Source organism: Scyliorhinus canicula, chromosome 3 (assembly GCF_902713615.1).
Source record: "Scyliorhinus canicula chromosome 3, sScyCan1.1, whole genome shotgun sequence".
Classification (NCBI taxonomy): Eukaryota; Metazoa; Chordata; class Chondrichthyes; order Carcharhiniformes; family Scyliorhinidae; genus Scyliorhinus; species Scyliorhinus canicula.
The window spans coordinates 126,115,863-126,140,406 of NC_052148.1; the positions used below are offsets into that span (position 1 = coordinate 126,115,863).

Sequence of the window (24,544 nt, forward strand, 5' to 3'; positions counted from 1 at the left end):
CCCCAAAACAGATCCTTGCGATACACCACTAGTAACTAAACTCCAGGATGAACATTTGCCATCAACCACCACCCTCTGTCTTCTTTCAGCTAGCCAATTACTGATCCAAACCGCTAAATCGCCTTCAATCCCATACTTCCTTATTTTCTGCAATAGCCTATCGTGTGGAACCTTATGTGCTCATCAATCTATGCCATAGTCTGACTTCTGTCTGTCTGCTGACATTGTGCTCACACCCATCATCTGCATCACCAGCACGAGGTGTGCCTTGGGGGGAGGGATGTGCCGAACCAGAACCATCATGCCTAGGGGGGCTGGACTGGGGAAAGGCAACTGGGGTATGGGGCTGCGGGTCTGCCCTCAGTGTGGAATAATGTGACAGAGGCTTCACATGTCGGGTGTAATGTGTTTCAATGGTCAACAATCATGACCCTAACTGTCCGTAGCTACAGATGGTGCTACCCTTCCCCCTACCCCCCAGTATCCTCTTAGTATCGTTTTGCCCTCCATGCTGTGCCGCTATCTCTAGGTGTGTCCCCAGGGTACACATCTGGATGGTGTTAACCTTTGGCTTACTGCACCTATAGCCTTTGGCACCCCAGGCGGAAATCCTCTGGAGGGCCTGGGGCTGGAAGGCCCTGGCTGACTAGCCATTGGGACCTGCCTCACCGTGCCACCCTGTTCCACCCACTGACCCCAAGACACGCCATTGTCAGGAGGGGGGCTCGGGAGAGCTGGTGACTGCCAGCGTCTCCCTGTAGTGCGGCTCCGGGTTGGCCTCCGGCACTCCCTCATGCCCATCTGTTCCCGTAGGGCACAGGGGGTCACCTTGGGATTGAGGGGCAGGTGGATTGAGCTCCAGAGGCCCCTGCTTCACCTGGCTCTGCCAGGCCTGCTGGCTCCCCATTGTCTGTACCATGGTGTGGACACCCTCAGCGACGCCCCTCTGTGACCAGGTCATGCTATACTGTGCCTTGCTAATATGCATCTGCGTCTTGGACACATTCCTCTGTGACGGGGACATGCTGTGGAGCTGCAGTGCTGAACAGAGATGCCAGGACTTTCTGGCCGTTCACGCCATTGGGACCTTCCAGTCACGCCGAAGGTGCATCGACGCTGGTTTCCCAAAAGCAAAGGATGCATTCAATGTAAAACCCCATTGACAACAGTGGGACCAAAAGTTCCCCAGTCAGTCAAAGACAGGCCGCCTCTGCTGCCATGGAACACACGATGATGGGTGTTAGCACAATGTCAGGTTGTGTGGGAAATTCCAATCTCTGATGTCCCGAGGGGACAAGGACATTGGCTAGAGCTAAAGAACGAATAAGGTGCAATTACATTGTTCAGTGGACACAAATAATGTACCAGAAATGTTGAGGAACACAGGGTTTAGTGAGAGGGAGAAACTTAAGGAAGTAAGCATAAGTAGGGAAATGGTGTTGGGGAATTTGATGACATTGAAGGCTGATAACTCCTCAGATTCTGGTGCCCTAGAAATAGGGGGTGCATTGGTGGTCACCTTCCAAGATTTTATGGACTCTGGAATAGTTCCTACAGATTGGGGGCTAGCTAATGTAACCACACTACTTAGAAAGGGATGTCGAGAGAAAACAGGCAATTATAGACCAATCAGCCAGACGTCAGTAGTGGGTAAAATGCTAGCGTCTATTATAAAACATTTAATAGCAGAACACTTGGAAAACAGTGGCAGTGGCAGTATCGGACAGAGTCAGCATAGATTTACAAAAGAGAATTCATGCTTGACAAATCTCCTGGAATTCTTCGAGTTTATGTCTAGTAATGTTGATGAGGGGGATCCAGTGAATGTAGTTTATTTGGACTTTCAGAAAACTTTCGACCAGATCCCACGTAAGAGATTAGCGTGTAAAATTAGAGCATATGGAATTGAGGGAAGCATATTGAGATGGGGAGAAAATTGGTGGCAGACAAGAATAAAGAGTAGGAATAAACGGGGCTTTTTCCAAATTGACAGGCAGAGACAAGTGGGGTACGACAGGGATCTGTGCTGGGACCCCAGCTATCCACAATGTACAATAGTGATTTAGATGAGGGAAATAAATGTAATATCTCCAAATTTGCACATGGCACGAAGTTGGGTGAGTTGGGGGGGGGGGGGGGCAGGGATGCTTCGGTGTGATTTGAGTGAGTGGGAAAATACATGGCATATGCAGTATAATGTAATTTTGGTAGCAAAAGCAGGAAGGCAGATTATTATCTGAATTGGATATAGATTGAGAGAGGGGAATGTGCAGTGAGACCTGGGCGTCCTTGTCCATCAGTCGCTGAAAGTAAGCATGCAAATGCAGCAGTCAGTGAAGAAGACAAGTGGTATGTTGGCCTTCAGTAGCAAGAGGATTCAGGGTGTCTTACAGGGCATGTGTGAGACCACACCTGAAATATTCTGTGCAGCTTTGGTTTCTTTATGTGAAAAGGATGCTCTTGCTATGGAGGGAGTGCAGCTAAGGTTTACCAGACTGATTCCTGGGATGGCTGGACTGACATATGAGGAGAGATTGAGTCGGTTAGGATTATATTCACTACAGTTGAGAAGAAAGAGGGGGGATCGTAGACTTACATATGAAATTCTAACAGGTAGATGCAGGAAGTATGTTCTTGATGGTGGGGGAGTCCAGAACCAGGGTCACAATCTGAGAATGGAGGGCTGAGAATGGTAGTACAGTGGTTAACCCAGTTGCTTCACAGCTCCAGGATCCCAGGTTCGATTCCCGGCTTGGGTCACTGTCTGTGCGGAGTTGCACATTCTCCCCGTGTCTGCGTAGGTTTCCTCAGGGTGCTCCGGTTTCCTCCCACAGTCCAAAGATGTGCAGGTTAGGTGGATTAGCCATGTTAAATTGCCCTTCGGGTCCAAAGGATTAGGTGGGGTTATTGGTTTTATAGGGATAGTTTGAAGGTGTGGGCTTGGATAGGGTGCTCTTTCCAAGTGCTGGTGCAGACTCAATGGGCCGAATGGCCGAATGCCGAATGGCATTGTAAATTCTATGAAATGCAAAAACCATAGGTTAGTTATAATAATGGTTAGTTATAACCATTATCTGAATAAGCTGGGGTGGTCATAGAGCAAAGGGCAGAGGGGGACAAGTGATTCTTGAGTGCGTTCAGGATAATTTTCCAGCTGTGTGTTTCCAGTCCAATGAGAAGGGAGACATAGTTGGATCTCGTTCTTGGGAATGAGCTGTGCCAAGAGGATCAGGTGTCAGAAGGAGAATATTATGGTCAGTGTTAATTATTTCATAAGATTTAGACTGGCTGAGGAAAAAGAAAAGCAGCAATGGCGAGCAAGAATAATTAACTGGGGAAAACCAGTCTTAAGTGGCGTAAGAATGGATGATGTCCAGATTGAATCGTAGATTTGTCTATACTGAATAATGAGATGCCTTTAAAGAGATATTGTACAGTCAAGTTCAGTCAAGAAACAGGGTGGGATTTACCAACTGTTCACACTGGCGGGAAATTCCGATGCCACGCCTGCGCACCGAGGGGTGCTGCCACCGTGAAATCCCATTGACAATGGCAGGGTCGATTGATCCTACTGGCGGCCGCCTCTGCCACCCAAAAACACGCGGCTGGGTGGTCAATAAATCCCGCCCACATTCTCACAGAACGGAAATTAAGTGCAAACAAATCCAGAGTTCCCTAGAGGTCGAGATTAAGATGAAACAGGAAAACTGTCTTTCTGATAGATGTCAAGTGGATAATGTAATTGAGAACAAGGCTGAATATAAATGTTTCAGAGAGGAATGGAAAAAGTAAATAAGAGGAGATAAGGGAAAGTATGAGAAGAGACTGACAGCTAACAAGGAAGGGAATCCAAAAGTTTTCTGTAGTCCTATAAACAGAAAAGTGTGGTAAGATGAAAGGTAGGCTGATTACGGGCAGAAATGGGGATTTATACATGGAGGAAGAGGGGAATAGCTGAGGTAGTAAATTAATACTTTGTATCAGTTTTTAACAAGGAAGTCTGCAGTCAACTTCAGCCAGAAGACCCAAGTGGATGATCCATCTCGGCCTTCCCCAAGGCTCCCAGCGTTCCAGATGCCAAGCTTCAGCCAATTCGATTCACTTCAGATGATATCAAGAAACAGCTGAAAGCACTGGATACTGCAAAGGGTGTGGACACTGACAATATCCTGGCAATAGCACTGAAGACTTGTGATCCAGAATTAGCTGCCTCCCCACCACTAGCCATGCTGTTCTAGTATGGCTACAACAGCATGACTGGCATCCACCAGGCAATCTGGAAGATTTTCCAGTGATGTTGTGCCTACAAAAGGCAGAACAAGTCCAACCTATCCAGTCACCGCCACACCAATCTACTCTGGATCATCAGCAACGTAATGGAAGGTGTTATCAACAGTGCCATCAAGCAGCACCTTCTCAGCAATAACCTGCTTGCTGACACTCAGGTTGGGATCCGCCAGGGCCACTCAACTCCTGACCTCATTACGGTCTTAATCCAAATATGGACAACAGAAGTGAGGAGAGAGTGACTGCCTTTGACATCGGGGCAGCATTTTACCAAAGTGTGGCATCACGCAGTATGACCAAACCTCGAGTCAGTGGGAATCAGAGAGAAAAGTCTCTGCTGGTTTGAGTCCCACCTTGCACAAAGGAAGATGGTTACACTGCAGAAACTCATCAAAGCTCCTTGAACAGCACAGCACCTTTCAAGCCCACAACCTCTGCCACCTTTAAGGACAATGGCAGCGGATGCATGGAAACACCTTCACCTGCAAGTTCCTGTCCAAGCCACACACCATTTTTATTTAGAATTATATCATCGTTCCTTCATTGCCACTAGCTCAAAGTGCTGTACCTTCCTTCCAACCAATACTTGGATGTACGCACACCAATTGGACTGCAGTGACTTAAGAAGGCAGCTTACCACCACCATCTCAAGGGCAATTAGGAATGGGAGATAAAAGAGGTGCAGGAACAAAGGGAGCTGGGTTATATGTACATAAATCATTAAAGGTGGCACAACAGGTTGACAACAAAGTTGAGAAAGCATTGGACATCCCGGACGTTATCAATAGTGGCATAGAGTACAAAGTTAGGAAATTATTCTAAACCTGTATAAAACATTGGTTCATCCTCAGCTGGTGTACAGCTTACAGCTTTGGGTACCATATCTTAGAAAAAATGTGAAAGCATCAGAGAAGGTGCAGAAAACATTTACGAGAGTGATTCCAGAGATGAGATTACATAGAAATCACAGAATCATTACATGCAGAAGGAGCCCGTTCAGCCCATCGAGCCTGCACCGACCCTCCGAAAATGCACTGTACCCAGCTTCACTCCCCTGTCCACCCCACACTATCCCTGTAACTCCGTAACCTAACCAACACATCCTTGGACACTAATGGGCAATTTAGCATGACCAATCCACCTAATCTGCATCTCTTTGGATTGGAATAAATGGAGAAGTTGGGATTGTTATTCTTGGAGAAGGTTGACAGGAGATTTGATAATGGTATTCAAAAACATGAGGGATCTGAACAAAGTTAATGAAAGTCACCATAGTCCCAGAGGACCAGATGCTGCTCTCCCCTTTTGAGAGAAAGAGAGAGAGCTGACTGGTGGTGATTTAATCTGAATCTCACCACACTTCAGGCAAATGAAAGGGTTGAACCTCTATCGTAACTTCAGCTGGTACAGGAACTGAACCCAATCTGTTGGCATCATTCTGCATCACAAAACCACTGTCCAGCCAACTGAGCTAACCGACCTCCCACAGCACTGACAGCGAGAAGCTGGTCCCATTGGTGGAAGAATCGAGAACAAGAGGGTACAGTTTTAAGGTAATTGGCAAAAGAATCAATGGTAACATGAGGAAAAGCACTTCCATGCAGTGTGGTTGCGAAATGGAAATCACTGCCTGAGAGTGTGGCGCAGACAGGGTCAGTTGAGCTCTCAAAGGGGAATTTGATCATTATCTGAAAAGGATACAATTGCAGGGCAACAGTGAATTGCTCCTTCAGAAGGCCAGTACTGATTCAATGGGCCAAATAACCTCCTTCTGTGCTGTAACCATTCTATAATTCTATGATTTCATGTTTTTGTTCGATCAATTGCATTTCTCGGCAAATTAAAACTTTCAGTAACTTTTGGGGAAATAATATGTGATTTATCCTTATGACAGGAGCATTTTGGTAATTCGATATATCATAAAATAGACATTATCCGGAAAGTATTTTTATTTAAAACATGTATTATTATTTCAGTCCATTACATACATAACTTTGCATAATTAGTAATCTATTTGACCTTACGTGAATTCAAGCAAAAGTAAAATTCAGAAGCTTTCATATGTTTTGTATGATATGGTAATATCAGTCAGGAAAATGTAACATTACTATGTTAGTATGTTTCTGCTCTGGAAATATGTATTTTTATTCTTTGGTACAAAGATAGAATAAATGTTCAGGCCTCTTTCGTCATTATATATACTGGTGATATTATGGAGTGTGAGTGTGAGTGCCAGCTCCCAACTCAATTCTCATTGTCGTACAAATGATTTGCTACATATATATGTGCATATATTATCTGTACTATCTAAATATTTCTTTGTGACTAATGTTGTCCATCTACAAGTTCTGTCTTACTCACAAAATTATTTGGGAGGGGGAATTGATGTTAAAGGGCTTTTCATTAAGATGTTATAATTAATTGTTTACAAATGTATCCAATCAGTATGAAAGACAAATCGATTGCATCCTCGTTTCATTATTTTAAAATAAATTTGAGGAAATATTAACTCGTTGATCAGATCTAGATTTTTGAATAGTTTCCCTTGCGGATGCATGCAAATCCTTTAAAAGGAACGGAACACCGTGGGTACACAGTGAGAATATTCCAACCAATATGTTTGTATGATGTTAAGAGGCCCACTGGAGCTGACTTGGGCTGAATAATGCTTTTTTCATTCTGTAGAATACCTTTTCAGTGCTTCACTGTTCAATTGCCACGTTTAAAAATAGTACTAGTCCACACAGCAAACATAATCTTTGAAAATTCTCAAGTAGATATGCAGTTCCAGAGATTAATTTACTTGTTGATCAAACTTTATTCTGTTGTTGCAGAATTTCAAACTTTCCTTGGTGTTTCTCAGGAACATTACAATATGTATGTATCGGCCATGACATTATTGAATGGCAGAGAAAGCTTGAGCGGGTTATTGCTGCTCCTTATTTGTTCAGATGTTATGCAAACATGATAGCAAGAGATCAATGAGATTTATAAATGAATGTACTAGGAACTGGAGAGATATGCCTTGATTGTTTCTACTTTGATCATGAGCCTTCAACCCTAATCAATTTATGTTTTGATATCCCATAATATACAAATATGCTCTATTTTGACAGGCTTTTTTTCATGAATGGTGTAAGAACTTCACTAATCGGTTAGTTCAGATGACGCGAAAAGGACTCACTGCTAAGTTCACTAAGGAGATATGTGGTGTATAAAAATGTATTCTGCGAGTGTATAGACTTCATGAAGAATTTATGTCACTTTCATCATTTATTATAAACCACACAAGTAAAATATGCAGGGAAATTGTTTGAGTTGGTAAATATTGATATCCGGCATCTGATTTTAGCAGCACAAACACTAGGGAAAATATTCATCTGATCTTTCGCATTCTGAACAGACCAAACTCACTCATCAAATACTTTTGGCTCTTTTCATGTACAAATTAAAACTTTCCTCACACTCAACTCATCCAAACAGCTTTCTATGGAATTTATGTAGAATTACAAATAATTTTCTGGAATATAACTGCCACTCAATGCATGTAGTTATTTTTTGAATTCCAATAGGATTTTTATTTAAATACAATTCTATGAATGCAGCAACAAAAAAATTGAAGCACTTTTATTTGCAATAATCCACTTGATATTCATACAACCAATAACTTGAGTTAGAAATATCTGCAATGGATGTCCAAGATAAAAAAAAAAGCAAAACACTTCAAGATGCCAGAAACCTGAAACAAAAACAGAAAATGCTGGAGAAACTCAGCAGGCCTGGCAGCATCTGTGGAGAGCGAAACAATGTTAATGTTTTGAGTCTGTGTGACTCAAAGAGTCACTCTTTTCGGACTTGAAACATTAACTTTGTTTCTCTCTCCAGAGATGCTGTCAGGCCTGCTGCATTTTTCCAGCATGTTCTGTTTTTGCTTTAGATGACAAAGATAGGTTTTGCTGGATGCAGTAGAGTTTCTGTTCTCCTCAATATCTTTAAAATGTCTTATATGTGCCTCATTTGGCTCAGACTTAATACATTATCACATCTCTTCACAACATCCCTCCACACTGTTGGACTAAATACAAAAAAATAACATTTGCCTGATAAGAGATTTTGTCCTCCTCTTTTCCTCTCGGCCCTCTCCCTCAATTGAAATCTTCCTTGTTTCTTGAACTTTTCTATTTTACTCCAAATATCATGCCCTACACAACTTTCCCCCATGATGCTTATTATAATGAAGATTGATGGTTCAAGTTTCCTGCTTCACCTCATCCCTAAACAGTTCTTGCCTCCCTGGGCCTGACTCTTCTCATGATCCATCACTAAATGCTTTTACTCTCTTCAATCATAGTGGTAGGTCTGCAGGATGGGATTTACTCTTTTATCTTGATCTTTCAATAACAGTCGCTTCTTGCAATACCTTTAGTAGATTTAAATTGGGGCCACATCGGCACAGCAGTAGTATTTATCGATATAGTTATTGTTTCGGTTGCAGTTACAAACTCATGTAACAACAGGGGAGAATATTGCGAATGTAGACTTTCATTTTGTGGACACACCACAAGACCCTTCCTTGTCAGCGTGATGGGCTACATGAAATCGCAGCTATTGCAGGGCTCTGCAACTGGTGTTATCTCAAACATGACATTATCGGCGCTTCTGGGCACTGGGTCATTTGTGCCAGGGCTAAGATCTGTCTGTGCCACTGAACCCCCCTGCATAATCGTTATGGGCATGATCTGTCAAAGGCACTGAAACGTAGTGAATTATTACAATCACCAGATGGCGGTATTATACATTATAGGAAATTAAACGCCTACTTGCAATACTTTTAGTAGATTTAAGTAGGAGTCACATCGGCATAGCAGTAGTACGTATCGATACAGTTATTGCTCCAGTTGCAGTTACAAACTCATTTAACAACGCCACCCCCCACCCCCGCCCCCACTAAACGAAATATCCGGGAAACGGCTCCACACGAACTATCGAAATCGAGTCATCTCGTAAACAATGCGGAATTACGCATTTAAAATAGATGAACATATTTAAAACAACACGTTTGCAGTGTGCATTTCCACAGACTGGTATTTAAAGAGTGCACTCACCATATTGACTTCAGAGACCATGTCTATGCTGGAAATATCTATGTTCATACCAACGTCCACAGGGAGACCTTGAGGTAAAAATACATTATCTGCTTGTGCTATATTGCAATCCACTTAGAAAAATAACATTGTTGCACATCGCCACAGGCAGCAGATGTTGTATTGCTGTAGTTTCTCTCTCTCTCTCATATATACAGTAAATCTTGTTTAGTTGACTAGCTACTGACTGGTGGAGAATGGGAGCTGCACATATATGGGACTGTACCGATAGGAGCTGATTTACCTCCGAAATCTGGTCTTAAACGAATGTCATATCCTTTCAGCAAGTTATCCACGGTGTCTTTCACATGTGACATGTTGGTGGACTCATTAACTCTGAGGGAAGAAATGTGGATTTCATTGGCACTAAATGTGAGGCAGAGAAAACAAAACAATGGCAAGGAATGGTTAGAGATCCGAGCTCACCTCTGTGCGTAACAAACCATAGCCATCATCACGGGGATCGACACGGCCGCGAAGCACCCTCTGTCTTGAACTCTCCACATTCCTAACTTTGATTATTGAAAGGTCTAAAGCGAAGATTCAAGGAATGCAACTTAGTCCAAGGCAGTGCAATAATCCCGAGGCGGCAACGCATGCGCGCAGCTTCCACACCATCAAATGGACTGTTTGCTGTGGAAACAATTTCCTTGTAAAATAGTCAAACAATCAGACCCTTAAAGGTATTTTTTTCTCTCTCTCTCTATCTCAAATGATCACAGGGTTGTTATTATGCTAATGAAATCACGAGGTCTCCACTCCCGGTTAGCTGGATTCTCTTCAGCAGGAAGGGCAGCTTTGCTTTGAGGTGCCTAGTGTAGCTCAGGGGATGGAAATGACATTCAAAACTGTGCCCTGGCCGAATGGGATCAACCTTTTTTTTTTCCAAATACAGCTTGCTCCTCGTACGGCGCCGCACAGCCGGTCTCAATGTCACCATGTTAGTCGGCCACGGAGCCACCATGTAACGATCACTCCAAACTCTTGCTCCTGTTGCCAACGCATCCTCGATGTTTACCCGCCTTAAATGATACAAGTCGCCCAAATGTGTTCACGGCAGCTTTCATTATGAGGGGAAAAAAACTCCATCATTCAACTCGAACAATTGATGTTTGATGGGATACACAATTTAAAAAAAACGATGTCACAACAAATTTGGAGAGTTCGGGGAGTCAAAGTTTTTCGCTTCGAAAATGTCAATTATTTTACTCAGAAGGATAGAAAAAAAGGGACTGCATTTGACACCCCGGTACTGATAAAGAGAGGGCAACGTTAAAAGATATTTGAATTGAAGATGACATATTTCTCACTACATTTTTCTATGACTGCGGTTTCACTGTTAGCTCTTTTTGACTCTGGAATGTGCAACTTTTAATCTCAAACGGTAAAGACACAAATTAAGATTAACACTTAGAAATATTCCAGATGATTTATTGTGTGGGGTGGGTGAAACGGGTGACAACAATGAGGTAAGGCCAGGGTGTTCCTACATCGAACTGGGCTCTCCAGTGAACTGGGCTCTTCACAGGGAGGAGTTGGTCAGGGAACTCCAGAAAATGATGCTGTCAGTGAGGCGACGCCTTTGCCTGACTCGATTCAGTCCAAAAACAAACCAATGTTGGGGCTTAAGCAGGTTTCCTGGTACACCCGAGAGCCCGATGGTCATAGGAGCTGACCATTCAAGGGTTCAGTGTCCTTTCCTCTATCCCCCCCCCCCCCCCCCCCTTTCCTCTTTACCTCGGCTCCTACCGGGAAATGCAATCATCTCTTCCTCCCTGCGCCCAGGAACACCTCCCCCGACAGCAGAGGAGGCACCCGAGACTGGGGTCGAGAGGCGTAACACTGACAAAGCAGGCGGCAGTTCAATGCCAGCAGTGGCATAATTCATGGGCAAACCGACCATGACATATGCAATTCCATTCTAGGTGCTTATCAATATCTATCCACACACTCGACTGCAAAACTATTGCAAGGCGCCTGTGCAAAAGTACGGGAACCGCTTCGTTTGTACGTGTTCATCTCCAGCCAGAAATACTTGGCAGCAGGTCTGTGTTTGCCACCCCCCCCCCCCCCCCCCACTAACATGCAGCAGGTGATAGAACACGATTAACAGAAGAGTTTCTGATAAATGCGCGGCGATATTAAGTTACATTTTAATTCTGACCCTGCACTCCGCAGCCCATCGCCATCGATCGCCACACAACGGCTACTAAAAGCCAAAGATTGGGGGCTGATGCGAGGAGCCATTGCCTGACAGGAGAGGAGGCAGGCAGGCACTCCACAAGCACCAGTGCCCATGTGTCTTTTCTCACAGCTCTGATCTCTCCTCAGGACAAGGCAATTGGCGACGGGGAACGGGAAGAGGCTTAAAGTATGGCATGCAAAGATGGTTCCTGCCAAGGAGACTGTGATCAGGATGTCTTCCAGTTCTATTCCCACTCTGCTTTACTTTATCTACGTGACAGCGTGGTAAGTATTGGAAGGAAAGCGATCCTTTCGCCTTATTTCACACTGTTTATTGGGTCTACTTGCTTTTACTGTCTTTATCTGGCGCTCGGATCTAAAAAGATCAATATGAGGTGTCGGGCAAAGAGCTGTTGCCTTGTCACTGTGCGGTTTTTATATATTCACTCTGCAGTATAGGTGAGAGCTCTGGAGAGATCAAGAAAGATGAGAAATTATACCCAGAAAATTTCACTCGCATCCTGGACAGACTGCTGGACGGCTATGACAACAGATTGAGACCTGGATTTGGGGGTACGGTCGAACATTTATTTTCCACTTCTGTAGCTTGACGAATGAGAGCAAATTGCCATTTGTGGAATGATGGTAACATTTCGGCTGATCCGATCCAGACCGTCATTATAAAGAGGGCTATTAATCTACTGGGGGCGGGGGGTGAGGTGCAACCTTCCTGCGCTCAGATAGCTGAAATTCGAAGGCATTGTTCAGGGGAAACATCCACGGGTTTACTCTGGAGGGCTCACTGGTGAGAAGGAAGATGTGAGCAAATTCCATATGACCGTCAAGCGCTTGCGTTTTATTTTAACAGCGGGTGACTGAAATGAGTGTTTGGAATGAATGTTAGACGTATGTTTCTGCCTTGTGAACATGTTCCGAAGATTTTCGATGTGAAAGGCGTTTTTATTTTTTTTAACCTAAATATGTAAAAGTGTGCCTGGGAAGGAAGGCAGACTGTCAAAAGTTGAGGATATGCACTGGTTGCACTGAACGAAGCGTATTCACGATATGAGAATCCTAAAGCGTGTAGCTTGCTGATTATTGCCATTAGAACTTGGGAGTGACAGTGGAAAGAATGAATAAAATGCACCTCAAACTGAGCGAGCACGGTCCTCACGCTGTGCTGTGATTTATGATGAAGTAATAAAGGTATAAGTGGCCACTGGTCACCTCCTTGTTTCTTCCTATTAAAATAGTAAGGCTTGCACTTCCTGTTCTACAGGTGCTGTTACCGAAGTCAAAACAGATATCTACGTAACGAGCTTTGGGCCAGTGTCTGATGTCGAGATGGTAGGATCCCACCTTTCCAACTTCAATGTTGCAAATAGATATTCCGTCTTCAGACTTTTATTTTATTTATTTTGCAAAAAAAGGTTTGCGCGTTCCATTATTGTTTGCCTGAAGTCAAAATATCAACCCGAACATTTAATGCAGATCATCGGACGAAAGAACTGTCGGTGCTGCTTTCGGAAATACCCATCATTATGTTAGGATCCCCATGTATTGAGAGCAAACATATTCAAACATTCACCTCGGAAATAAGTTGAATGGATGGTTGGTGGAATGCATCACCATTCATCTTAGTTGAAAGCAAAATGTAAAAAGAATCAAGCTCAATAGCGTGTTGTAACCCATGTGGGTTCCAGTCATTAGTTAGTTCTGCGTTGCGTGCTGTTTGTACAGTGCTTCAACATAGGCTGAACACCAAATAATGTTTTACACAGGAAATGGGCAGATCTCGCAGGTGCATAACGGCGCTCTGTATGGGAATCTAAGTAAATGCTATAATACTAAAAAAAACTCCTTTGTACGCTATATCATATAGTGCTTTACTTTAGTCATCCATATTACCTATTCCCCGTTTCCATTTAAGGAGTACACAATGGATGTGTTTTTCCGCCAAACCTGGGTGGACAAGAGGCTGAAGTACGATGGCCCTATTGAAATTCTTCGTCTCAATAACATGATGGTCACTAAAGTGTGGACACCTGATACGTTCTTTAGGAACGGGAAAAAATCCATTTCCCACAACATGACAGCTCCAAACAAGCTGTTCAGAATCATGCAGAATGGTACAATTCTGTACACGATGAGGTATGTTTTACACTTTACATAACGTCAGGCCTTTTTTTAAACCACTATAACTAAAATAATGAGAGATGATCATTTCAATTTAAAACTAATTTCAGATGATCTGTATTTTTTGATTTTAGACTTACCATAAATGCAGAATGTCCTATGAAACTGGTTGATTTCCCAATGGATGGCCATGCTTGTCCACTTAAATTTGGAAGCTGTGAGTTGCGTGATCTTGTTTTTGGCTTAACTATGGAAGGCAAATGTTCACTGGTAGAGTTCAAGATTTTATTTAACCATCCGGTTGAAATCATGCATGGATTTTCAAGTCACTCTTTTCTGTGACCTATGTGGAAAATAAATATGCGTTTGTCACGTTTGCAATTACAGATACATTAGAATTTCTTAAAAAGGACAGAACAAATGATGTGTTTTACATTGTACATCTGTGTTCGGAATAGTTTTGAAGGAATGAAGCAAACAAAATGGATAAGTAGTTGAACATATTGTAAATTAATATGAATGGGCTAATTGTTATAATCATCAGCGATACTTATAAGATCATATCTTTACACTATTTTGAGTAATTGTTTTATCTTAATTAAACAATTACAATAAAATCAAAATAGATTTGCATATTATAATTGAAATCTTTCAAATATTTAAGCAACAATGGAATAGTTTTTTTTTTAAAGTCCTAAGCTTAATAAGTTTTCACATTGCAAAGTTTATTGTGTTGGTGAAGAATTTGAACAATATTCAGAGAGTTAGCAATGAAGAGCAACAATTCAATCACTTAAATGTAGCTAAAAAGAGGAAACTTCAGCAGGATACATTATGTCACAAATCGTTACATTACTGTTGTGGACTAACATTATTATAAGTTCAGTCTTTCAATATGTTTTAGATGCATATCCTAAAAGTGAGATGATATATACATGGACAAAAGGTCCTGAACGATCAGTGGAGGTGCCCAAAGAGTCCTCTAGCTTGGTGCAGTATGATCTTGTTGGACAAACAGTATCAAGTGGCACTGTTAAATCCATTACAGGTAAAGACACAAGGTTATGGATTTCTTCAATAAATGTCACAATCTCTGAGCACTAGAAGGCATATTTCTGTTTAATATTGCAAAGGTATTGCTAGATTGTTATTGTATTTCATTCAAAACTGCTGATTACAATTAAAACCTAAATCAATACTCATGGAAAGGAGTTCTATATATATTTTTCTTTCTTTTAGGAGAATATGTGGTGATGACTGTCCATTTTCACTTGAGAAGAAAAATGGGTTATTTCATGATTCAGACTTATATACCTTGCATTATGACGGTCATTCTCTCTCAAGTCTCTTTTTGGATTAACAAAGAGTCTGTTCCAGCACGAACAGTTTTTGGTATGTACTCTTAATCCATAAAACTATGTTATTACATCATTCCATTTTATTTCCCTCTCTCGCTCTCCACATCCAATATTGAACGTTTAACCATAAGACCACAAGATATAGGAACAGAATTATGCCATTTTTCCTGCTGGGTCTGCTCTGCCTTTTCATCATGGCTGATTTGTTCCTCATCCCCATTCTCCTGCCTTCTCCCCATAACCCCTGATCCCCTTTTTAATCAAGAAATTCCATTATTACTCAAGAACACCTGATTTGTGCATGAGGTTCTGTTACCTCAAAATATTAACATTTTGATGCCTTTCAATACTGCCTCCTGTTGCCACATTTCTTAATTTAATCACAAGGATGCTATTTGCTGTATGATTATAATACTTCCACTCTGGGCCAAAGGAGTCTTTGGGAAGTCGATGGGCTGATGTGAGTTGGGCCAAAAATTTAAGGTTTCACAATAACGGGACTGGAACACATTGCTGTTTTAGGATTAACATAAACAGGATGACTGGATGGAATTGAATGCCCTTGCCATGGCAGGTTTGACGGAGGTAGTTAATCAGGTGGGAGGGTGGAGATTCCGTCATCATCTCACCTCCACCTCAATTAAATCTGCAGCAGAAGGGCCTGTGGTCAGTCTTCCTGCCCTATCAACAATTAATGCCCACTTAAGAGCCCATTCCTGCCACCGCTAGTATTAACACAACAGCGGACAAGGATTAATTTGCCATACAGGGAGCACATTAACCAAATCTATATGGGGTTGCTTGCCACCTCCAGGCATTTACCCATTCAAAGGCACTATGTTCCTGGTCGAGGGACTTGGCATTGCGAAGCGGGGATGGAGTTGGTGAGGGGTGGTGGAGAGGTGCTGAAGGCCGTCTCAATAACCTTGTTACCTACACCCTGCCCTTCCTCCCCATTCCTCCCAATGTGACCCCATTCCATGACACCCCATCCCACCAACACTCACTCATAGAATCCAGCAACCAAACGAGACTTTGGGTGTGTGTAGTACTGGCAGCAGTCATCACGTCCTTGGTGACACTGCCATTCAATAGGACTGTTGGCCTCTGATTGACCAGCAGCAGTTGGCTCGGGAGTTCCACCCCCTCGGTCTTTAATCTGGGGGAAGGCCCACTGCTATCCAGTTAACTGACAGAGTGGCTGGTGATACGGTGGGCCTGCCTTAAAACAGGTGATAGCACTCTTGCCACTCTCCAAGCCATGACTGAAAGCCCTGTTGGCTCCATTAAATACCATCTGCTATATCAGAACCAACAAATCCAGTCACCAATATCTTTGACATAACAAACTGAATTTCATTCTCTACTTTTCAAGTTTTCTCTTGACTGTTGCTGATGTACAATTTACCATTTTAAATGTGCTATTGAAATACAAATTGTTGTTGATTGTGGAAGGAATCTGAGTCTAATCCTGTTTGAAATTGAGACATGACAAACAGACACATGTATACACACACACACACAAATGCATGCACCCACAAGCACATACGCATGCATACAAACACACACATAACTATATTTCAACAGAGTTACATGAGATTGCAACCAGACAAACGAAATGTGGTTGAATTTTCACACTTTAGCTAGAGACACTAATGCTAATTTTAAGGCCTCAACTAGTGTCCCAGTTGTGGTCACCTTACTCAATACTGAAATACAGTTGAACTTGGGATATCTTTATCCATCTGAAAGTACTACATTGGCAATACATGTCACAAACACTGGATTATTCAAGAAAATTAATTTGTCTTCGACATGTATTGTGTTTATTTTAGCTTTGCAATTCAAACTTAGGTAGTACTCTTACCTCTACATCACAAGGTCCCAAGTTCAATACCTACTCTAGAGCTTGAGCAGAAAATTAAAGGTTTAAACTCTAATGCAGTATTGAGATGGTGCTGCACTATTGGAGGCAGTGTCCTTTGGATGAGATATTCCCCCGGTTCAAGGATGAGGCTCCATCTACCTGTTATGATGGATGGAAAAGGGCCCATACACTATTTTCCTGGTCTACATTGGTATGAATGACATGGTAGAACAGGGGATATGGTTCTGCAGTCAGAATCTAGGGAGCTAGGTTGAAAATTCAAAAGCTAAACCTCAAAAGTAAGGGGGCAGGATTCTCCGTTTCTGAGAATAAGAGTTGATGCCAACGCAGAATTTGTGGACTTTCATGACAGAAAAACCGGCCACACCTGGACTGATTCTGCCACTGCGAAGGGGCTAGCACCGGCACCACGTAGAACAGAATCGATTCTAATGGGAAACGGTGCCAGATTTGTTGGTTTTGTGATTGACACCCAAAGGTTGACAATCTGCAGCCACATATAAACAATTCTCCCCACACACACACCATCCCAGCCAACAAGATGGCAGTGAAGAGAGCAGCCCCAAAGTTCACAGTTGCAGAGCTGGAGACCCTGTTGGACACGGTGGAGGATTGTATTGGATTTGTTTATTGTCACATGTACCGAGGTACAGTGAAAAGTATTTTTCTGCAAGCAGCTCAACAGATCTTTCAGTACATGGGAAGAAAAGGGAATTAAACAAAATTCAAGAAAATACAAGAAAATACAAAATAGGGCAACACAAGATAGCTTTAGAATTACTTTTTAAAAGATTAGAATGAGTATAAATTAAGTAAAAAGTTGATCTGTTGGGGAGAGCTTGCAGAGAGTCGCCTCTCTTCGGCGCCATCTTGAAAGTCAATCAAGGATTGACTTGGATTGACAAAGATTGACGATCAAGGAGCAGAAGTGCGGCCCCTCACCGTGACCGAGCAGAAGCCCTGGACGTGGTTGGCAGCCCGGAGGAAAGGGAGGTTGCCAACATGGAGCTTGGCCGCAGGCAAACAAGTGAGACCTTGCTGAGTTGCAGTTCCCCGTGACAGGGGTGTCAACCACCCCCCAACCCCTCCCACCACCCTCACCCCCACACCATCCTCACCCCAACACCGCATTCATGCCATCACCACCCTCACCCCCACACGACCCTCACCCCCAACCACACCCTCACCCTGCAATACCTCCGCATCACCACCCATACGCTCATCCCCCCTCCACCCCCGGCCCGCAGTCTAACCAAGCGTCTTGCCCACCCTCGAGCTACCCGCATCCTTCGTGTTGGACGAGGCCTGGCCTTCATCCTCCTCTTCCAACACATCACACCTCTGCTGCGCGATGTTGTGGAGGATGCAGCAGGCCACCATGTTGCGGTCGGCCCTCTCAGTATCATACTGGAGGGCTCCTCCAGAGCGATCCATGCACTGGAACTGCATCTTCAGGTGGCCAAAGCACCGCTCGATCACGCCCCTGGTTGCTGTATGGGGATCGTTGTAGCGGGGCTCCGTGTCGGTCTGTGGCCTCTAGAGAGGTATCATCAGCCACGCCCGCAGTGGATAACCTCTGTCACACAGAAGCCAACTGCCCAGCGGGGGGGGGGGGGGGGGGGGGGGGGGGGCGTATCAGCATGTCAGGAATCGTTAAGTGTACCAGGATGAAGGAGTCATGAACACTGCCAGGGTATTGGGAATAGACGCGCATGATGCGCAGCTGATGGTCACATATCAGCTGCACCTATCAAACACATCTTTCAGGACTTGTGGGAGAAACCCGGAGCACCCGGCGGAAACCCACGCAGACACGGGGAGAACGCGCTGACTCTTCACAGACAGTGACCCAAGCCGGGAATCGAACCCAGGTCCCTGGCACCATGAACATGTAGGGCACAGTGATCATTGCACCAGAAGGTTTAGGCTGAATTTAGAAAAGGACAAAGAACAATTCAGAATAAGAATAATTAACTGGGAGAAGGCAACTTCAATGGGGCAAGTACGGATCTGGGCTGAATATATTGGAGCCAAAGGTTGATCAGAAAATCTATAGCGGAACAATGGGCTACTTTCAAAGAAGAGATGCTCGGAGCACAGTTAAGGTGTATTCCCTCAAAAGGGAAAGGTAGGGAAAATCGAGAGCACCCTGGAAGAGAAAGATGGAAATTAAAATGAAGAACAGAAAGTATGCTTATGACAGATGTAGAAATACAATTAAGAATCAGGCTGAATATAGATGGTTCAAAGGTAAGGTGAAAAAACCAAATAAGATAAACAAAGAGGGAGTACGAAAAGAGACTGACAGCCAACGTAAAAGGGAATCCTAAAGTTTATTTTAATAGGCATTCAAATAGCTAAAGGTTGGTTAAAGGAGGAGCAGGGTCGATCAGGCACCATAAATGAAATTTATGCATGGAGACAGAGAACATAGCGGAGATAACCAAATGAATACTCCACATCTGTTTTTACCAAGGAAGAAGATGCGACACCGACCATGGTGAAAGAGGAGGTAATTCAGACACTAAAAATGTTTAAATTTGATAAAGAAAAGGTATTGAATAGGCTGTCTGTACTTTCAGTGGAGAAGGCACCAGGGCTCGATCAGATGGATCCAAGGAAGATGAGGGTAGCGAGAGTGAAAATTGCAGAGGCACTGGTCAGAATTTGTCTGTGATTCTCAGACTCAGGAATGGTGTCTGAGTACGAGAGAACTACAGACACGATTTTAAGGTAAAGATAATCCCAGCAATTACAGGGCAGTTAGTTAAACTTCAGTTATGAGGAATCTTCTGGAAGAATAATTCGGGGCAAAATTAATAGCCACATGGACAAATGTGGGTTGATTAAGGAAATCCTACATTTACATCTTAAGGGAAACCGTGTTTAACTGAAACTAACTTGTTGGGACATTTTGAAGAAGTAACAGGGAGAGTTGATGAGAGCAAATCAGATGATGTGGTGTACATGGACTTCCAAAAGTGTCATGAGCGTGACTAGGGAGAAAAATCATGGGTCCTGGCACTTCTCCTCTTTCCAGGCGCCTTATTCCCCAGACTCCAACCCCATCCCCCCATCCCTAGCCCCCCAACCGCTCCTTAACCCTCCCCTTTTTCTCCTTTCAAGATTCACCAAACAATTCATGAATCACAAAAGGTACAAGTAAAATGATGACGCCCATTGCTGGCACCTGGTTTCAAATATCATCCAATAAAAATGCAGCATGGTTCATTAATATTAAGAGGAACAATGATATGATGCAGTGCTAGTTTGTGTGCACACTATAAGTGATCACACTACTACTGTTAAAAAAACCAGAGAGTATAATTTTTTCTTTGACGGCATTGTGCAATAATGTTAAATTGACTGGAAGATATCCCATTAGTTATTTATACACTGTACAGATGATAACACTGATTTTTGTGACTGCCTCAGCCCTCATGAACATGTTCTGCACATTGCACCATGTGAACACAATAACAATAAATTCATATTTGGAGGAAATATTCAATACTTGCAACCCAGATAAACTGCAAAAGGTCTTTTCCACTCTGTAGAAGAATTAGGCAACATTTTCCTGCCTGGGTGTATTATATTATTCAATATAATTCTTTCATACAAGGGGTAGAAATAGATTCTATTTTTATTTGTAAACTCATAGAGCAGAAAACTAAACAGTTTCCTGAGCAACAAAGAGGAATGATTGAATCACATAGGTCTTCACTGTCAGTGAGAAGCATTGGAAGCCTCAGGTGTCTCTGTGGAATGCAGTGTTTAAGAGGCCGGAAGACAAAGGCTGGATGGTTACAATTGTTTCTCTGAAAGTAGGTTGGGATGTTTTGGAGGGATGGGTAGGTTGAGGATGTTGGATCAGCATGTCTGAAAATTTGGCTGAATGCTGCTTCACACCACAAAAAACCTTCATTATCTATTATGCAACACAACTTTATCACAATATTTCAAACTTCAAAAATCCCATAAAAACACCAAGATAGAGTGAGAGAATAGGTAAGCATATTAAAGGACAGGATTAAAGTCAATAGAAAGGACTCTTGAGAGTCATATGCAGGATAAACCAGGTTACTGATGATGAGCCCATTACCCACTCCTTTCCCGGCAAACTCACCCCAGACCCCAAAGACCATTCACAGTAATCTTTCATCAGCAAAATAAACAGAACACCAAACAGGATTCCACCATCTGTTTGCAAGGTAACTATGGATAGCTCTCAATGCCCAAAAGCCCCAACCTCCCCCAGCCCCTCCAAGGTCTCACAACTTACAACCTACTCCCACCCTTCTAACATCCCTCAACCTCATTCCACCCCTCCAGGAGCACTACCATTCTAACATTCCCCAATCTACCCCCTTAACAACCTAATTTATCCCCACCCCATCAAGAACCTCCAGCATACCTCTACCCCTCCAAGAGCCCCTCAATCTACTCCCACACCTCCAAGAACTCCCACCCTTCCAAAACTCCCAACATATGCCCAATCCCTCCAGCATCCCCAACCTGCCACTATACCTCCAAATCTCCCAATCTGCCCCATCCCTCCAACACCCCCCGACCTCCCACCAACACTCCAACATTGCCAAACCTATACCCACCACTCCAAGATCCTCAACCTACCCATCCCTCCAAAATATCCCAACCTACCCCCAACCCTCCAACGTCCCCCAACTTATCCCAGCCTTCCAACATCTCCCAACCTCCCCCACCCCTCCAAGGCCCCACAACCTGGGGCTGGATTCTCTGGTTTCACTCCGAAGATTCCTGAAGAAAGTTTGAGCTGATTCAATGCCCTGCAGGGAGCTAGAAGGGACCCGGGAGCTTCATACAGCTTTAGCTGCGGATACGGGCCCCCGCACTTCCGGTTTCGAGTCCACACATGTGCATAGTGGCTGCCTCCAGCAGCCGTGTCGAGCGCCATGGCGGACTTGGAGCATGGAGGTAGCTGCAAGATGTATGTCCTCTGATCGGCTGTGCGCTCGAAGATCCGACTGGCTCGATGTGTCCCCTGGCCACCCATAAGACCCCCCCCCCCGATGCCCGATCCTCCTGCCCCCCACCAGGGCAGCCGCGGACTGAGTCTGCAGCCGCCACACGAGGTTCCCGAATGGCAATAGGTGGTTAGAACCACGGGGTCGGGAACTTGGTCGGTTGGGAGCAGAGAATTGCTGGGCGGGCCTCTGGCAATGGGCCTCCGGCTACGCGGAGTACTTCACGAAAACGCTGATTCTCGGGTCCCGGAGAATCGCTGGACTGGCACGGGGCTCGATTTTAGCGCAAAAGTTGATTCTCCGCCTCCGCGCCAAACGCGATTTCGGCGCAGGTCTGCGGAGAATCCAGCCCGGGGTTTTCCATTGTGTGCCAGCCCCACGCCATCGAGAAACCCCACGGGCTGCCGGCAAAATGGTGCATCCTGATGGCGGAGAATCCAACCCCCCCCCCGTTTAGTGCAAGGAGCTCCAGTGCCACCTGGACCCCAGGGGCATTGTCTGCACCTCACTCTCCTGGGCCCTGGTCATGAGTAGTGTCACAAAACAGAATTTGTGAGCAAAGTTAAAGCTCACAAAATAAACAAGATGAAAACAACATAGATACAGAGTTGGCTGAGTGACGGGAAAGAGAGTAATAGTTAATGTATTTTGGGGGCTCGAGGAAGGTTTGTAGTGGAGTTCTTGAGGGTCCACTGTTGGGACCCTTACATTTCCTGCTTTATGTTAATAACCTTGACTGAGTTGTACAGGGCACAATTTAAAGTTTGTGGATGATATGAAACTTGGAAACAGTATGAGCTGTGAGGAGGATAATGTAGAACATCACAAAACATAGGCAAGTTGATGGAATGGGCAGGCAGATGGAAGAAGAACTTCAATGCAGAGAAATGTAAAGTGATTCATTTTGGTTGGAAAAACATGGAGAAATAATATAAAATAAAGGGTACAATTCTTACGGGGGTGCAGGAGCAAAGGGGCCTGTGTGTACATGTGCCTAAGTGATTGAAAGTGACAAGGCAGGTTGATAGAGCAGTTAATAAAGCAAACAGTATCACATGGTTAGCATAAATGCTTCACAGCTCCAGGGTCCCAGGTTCGGTTCCCGGCTGGGTCACTGTCTGTGCGGAGTCTGCACGTCCTCCCCGTGTGTGCGTGGGTTTCCTCCGGGTGCTCCGGTTTCCTCCCACAGTCCAAAGATGTGCGGGTTAGGTGGATTGGCCATGCTAAATTGCCTGTAGTGTCCTTAAAAGTAAGGTTAGGGGGGGGTTGTTGGGTTACGGGTATAGGGTCGATACGTGGGGTTGAGTAGGGTGATCATTGCTTGGCACAACATCGAGGGCCGAAGGGCCTGTTCTGTTCTGTACTGTTCTATGTTCTATACCTTATTTAAAGGGGCATAAAGTACAAGAGCAAGGAGGTTATTTTGAACATTTATAGGACACTAGTTCAGCCACAACTCTATTCCATCCAGTTCTGGGTTTTGCATTTTAGGGAGGATGTGAAAGCACTGGAGAGAATGCAAAACAAATTCATGAGAATGGTTCCAGGAATGAAGAACTTCAGTAATGAAGAATAATTGAAGAAGTTAGGACTCGGGGAATCACAGATTTGAGCCTGGGAAGTGGGATGGGAGTTTTCGGAGGTGGGAGGAGAAGGGAGTTAGGGCACTAAAGGATTTGTTTCTGGGGGGCCGGTTTGCGGGACTAAAGGAGCTGGAGGTGAAATATGGGTTGGGGCAGGGGGAAACGTTTAGGTTTATCGGGTCCGGGATTTTGATAAGAAGGAGAGACAGAGCTTCCCAGTGGCGCGGGCCCCCACACTGTTGGCGGAGGTGCTGACGACAGGGGGAGTGGAAAAGGGGGTGGTGTCGGCAATTTATGGGGCGATTCTGGGAGAAGAGAAGGCACCGCTGGAGGGGATGAAGACAAAGTGAGAGAAGGAGTTGGGAGAGAGCATGAAGGAGGTGTTCCGGAGGGTGAATGCCTCAACTTTGTGCGCGAGGTTGGGGCTGATAGAACTGAAAGGCGAGGATGAGGCAACTCTTTGAGGGGGTGGAGGATGTTTGTGAGCGTTGCGGGAGTGGAGGGACCGTAAACCACGTTCATATGTTTGGACTGTGTATGTTATTGATGACTATATATGGGTGGATGGTGGATTCCTGTTTCCTTTCTTTGATGTTTGTATTTAAAATATTGGGGGCTGTTTAGGGGTTGGTGGAGAGGATTGTTGACCAGGGGTTTGACATTGTATTTGTTTTTGGTGATTGTTGGTGAGTTTAAATTTGGATGAAAATGTGAAAAAGGTGGAGAATAAAATTTAAAAAAAAAAGAAGCTAGAACTCTTTGTCTTGCTGAAGAGAAGGCTGAAAGGAGATTTGATAGAGATGTTCAAAATCTTGAGTTGTCTGGACAGAATACATAGGGAGAAATATCCTACTGGTGGAAGGATTGAGAACCGAGGGACAGGTTTCAAGCCATTGGTACAAGAAGCAAAGGCGACATGAGGAAATACTTTTTCACACAGTGAGTGGTTAAGGTGTGGAGT

The 24,544-nt window shown here is 44.1% G+C and overlaps 2 protein-coding genes across 7 annotated transcripts in view; one reads left to right on the forward strand and one right to left on the reverse strand.

The window, feature by feature from the left end:
• The window catches only part of gabrb1 (gamma-aminobutyric acid type A receptor subunit beta1), a 434,746-nt gene extending 424,744 nt beyond the window's left edge, over nt 1-10,002 (reverse strand). The window contains exons 1-3 of the mRNA XM_038791278.1: nt 9,858-10,002; nt 9,676-9,767; nt 9,393-9,460 (exon numbers count right to left, since the gene is read on the reverse strand). Of these exons, the coding sequence (XP_038647206.1) occupies nt 9,393-9,460; nt 9,676-9,767; nt 9,858-9,937 (240 nt within the window). The 5' untranslated portion in view covers nt 9,938-10,002. The remainder of the gene's footprint in view (nt 1-9,392; nt 9,461-9,675; nt 9,768-9,857) is intronic.
• LOC119962943 (gamma-aminobutyric acid receptor subunit alpha-6-like) overlaps nt 1-24,544 on the forward strand; it is a 114,912-nt gene that overhangs the window by 20,759 nt on the left and 69,609 nt on the right. For 2 of the 6 annotated variants that reach the window (XM_038791272.1, XM_038791277.1), the window contains exons 1-8: nt 11,178-11,476; nt 11,763-11,900; nt 12,070-12,188; nt 12,895-12,962; nt 13,546-13,766; nt 13,886-13,968; nt 14,656-14,799; nt 14,991-15,143. In XM_038791272.1, coding sequence (XP_038647200.1) covers nt 11,340-11,476; nt 11,763-11,900; nt 12,070-12,188; nt 12,895-12,962; nt 13,546-13,766; nt 13,886-13,968; nt 14,656-14,799; nt 14,991-15,143 — 1,063 coding nt within the window. In that variant the 5' untranslated portion in view covers nt 11,178-11,339. Of the gene's footprint in view, nt 1-9,952; nt 10,115-10,671; nt 10,816-11,177; nt 11,477-11,762; nt 11,901-12,069; nt 12,189-12,894; nt 12,963-13,545; nt 13,767-13,885; nt 13,969-14,655; nt 14,800-14,990; nt 15,144-24,544 lie in introns of those variants that run through there. The other 4 variants (XM_038791274.1, XM_038791275.1, XM_038791273.1 and 1 more) reach the window with 4 other exon arrangements.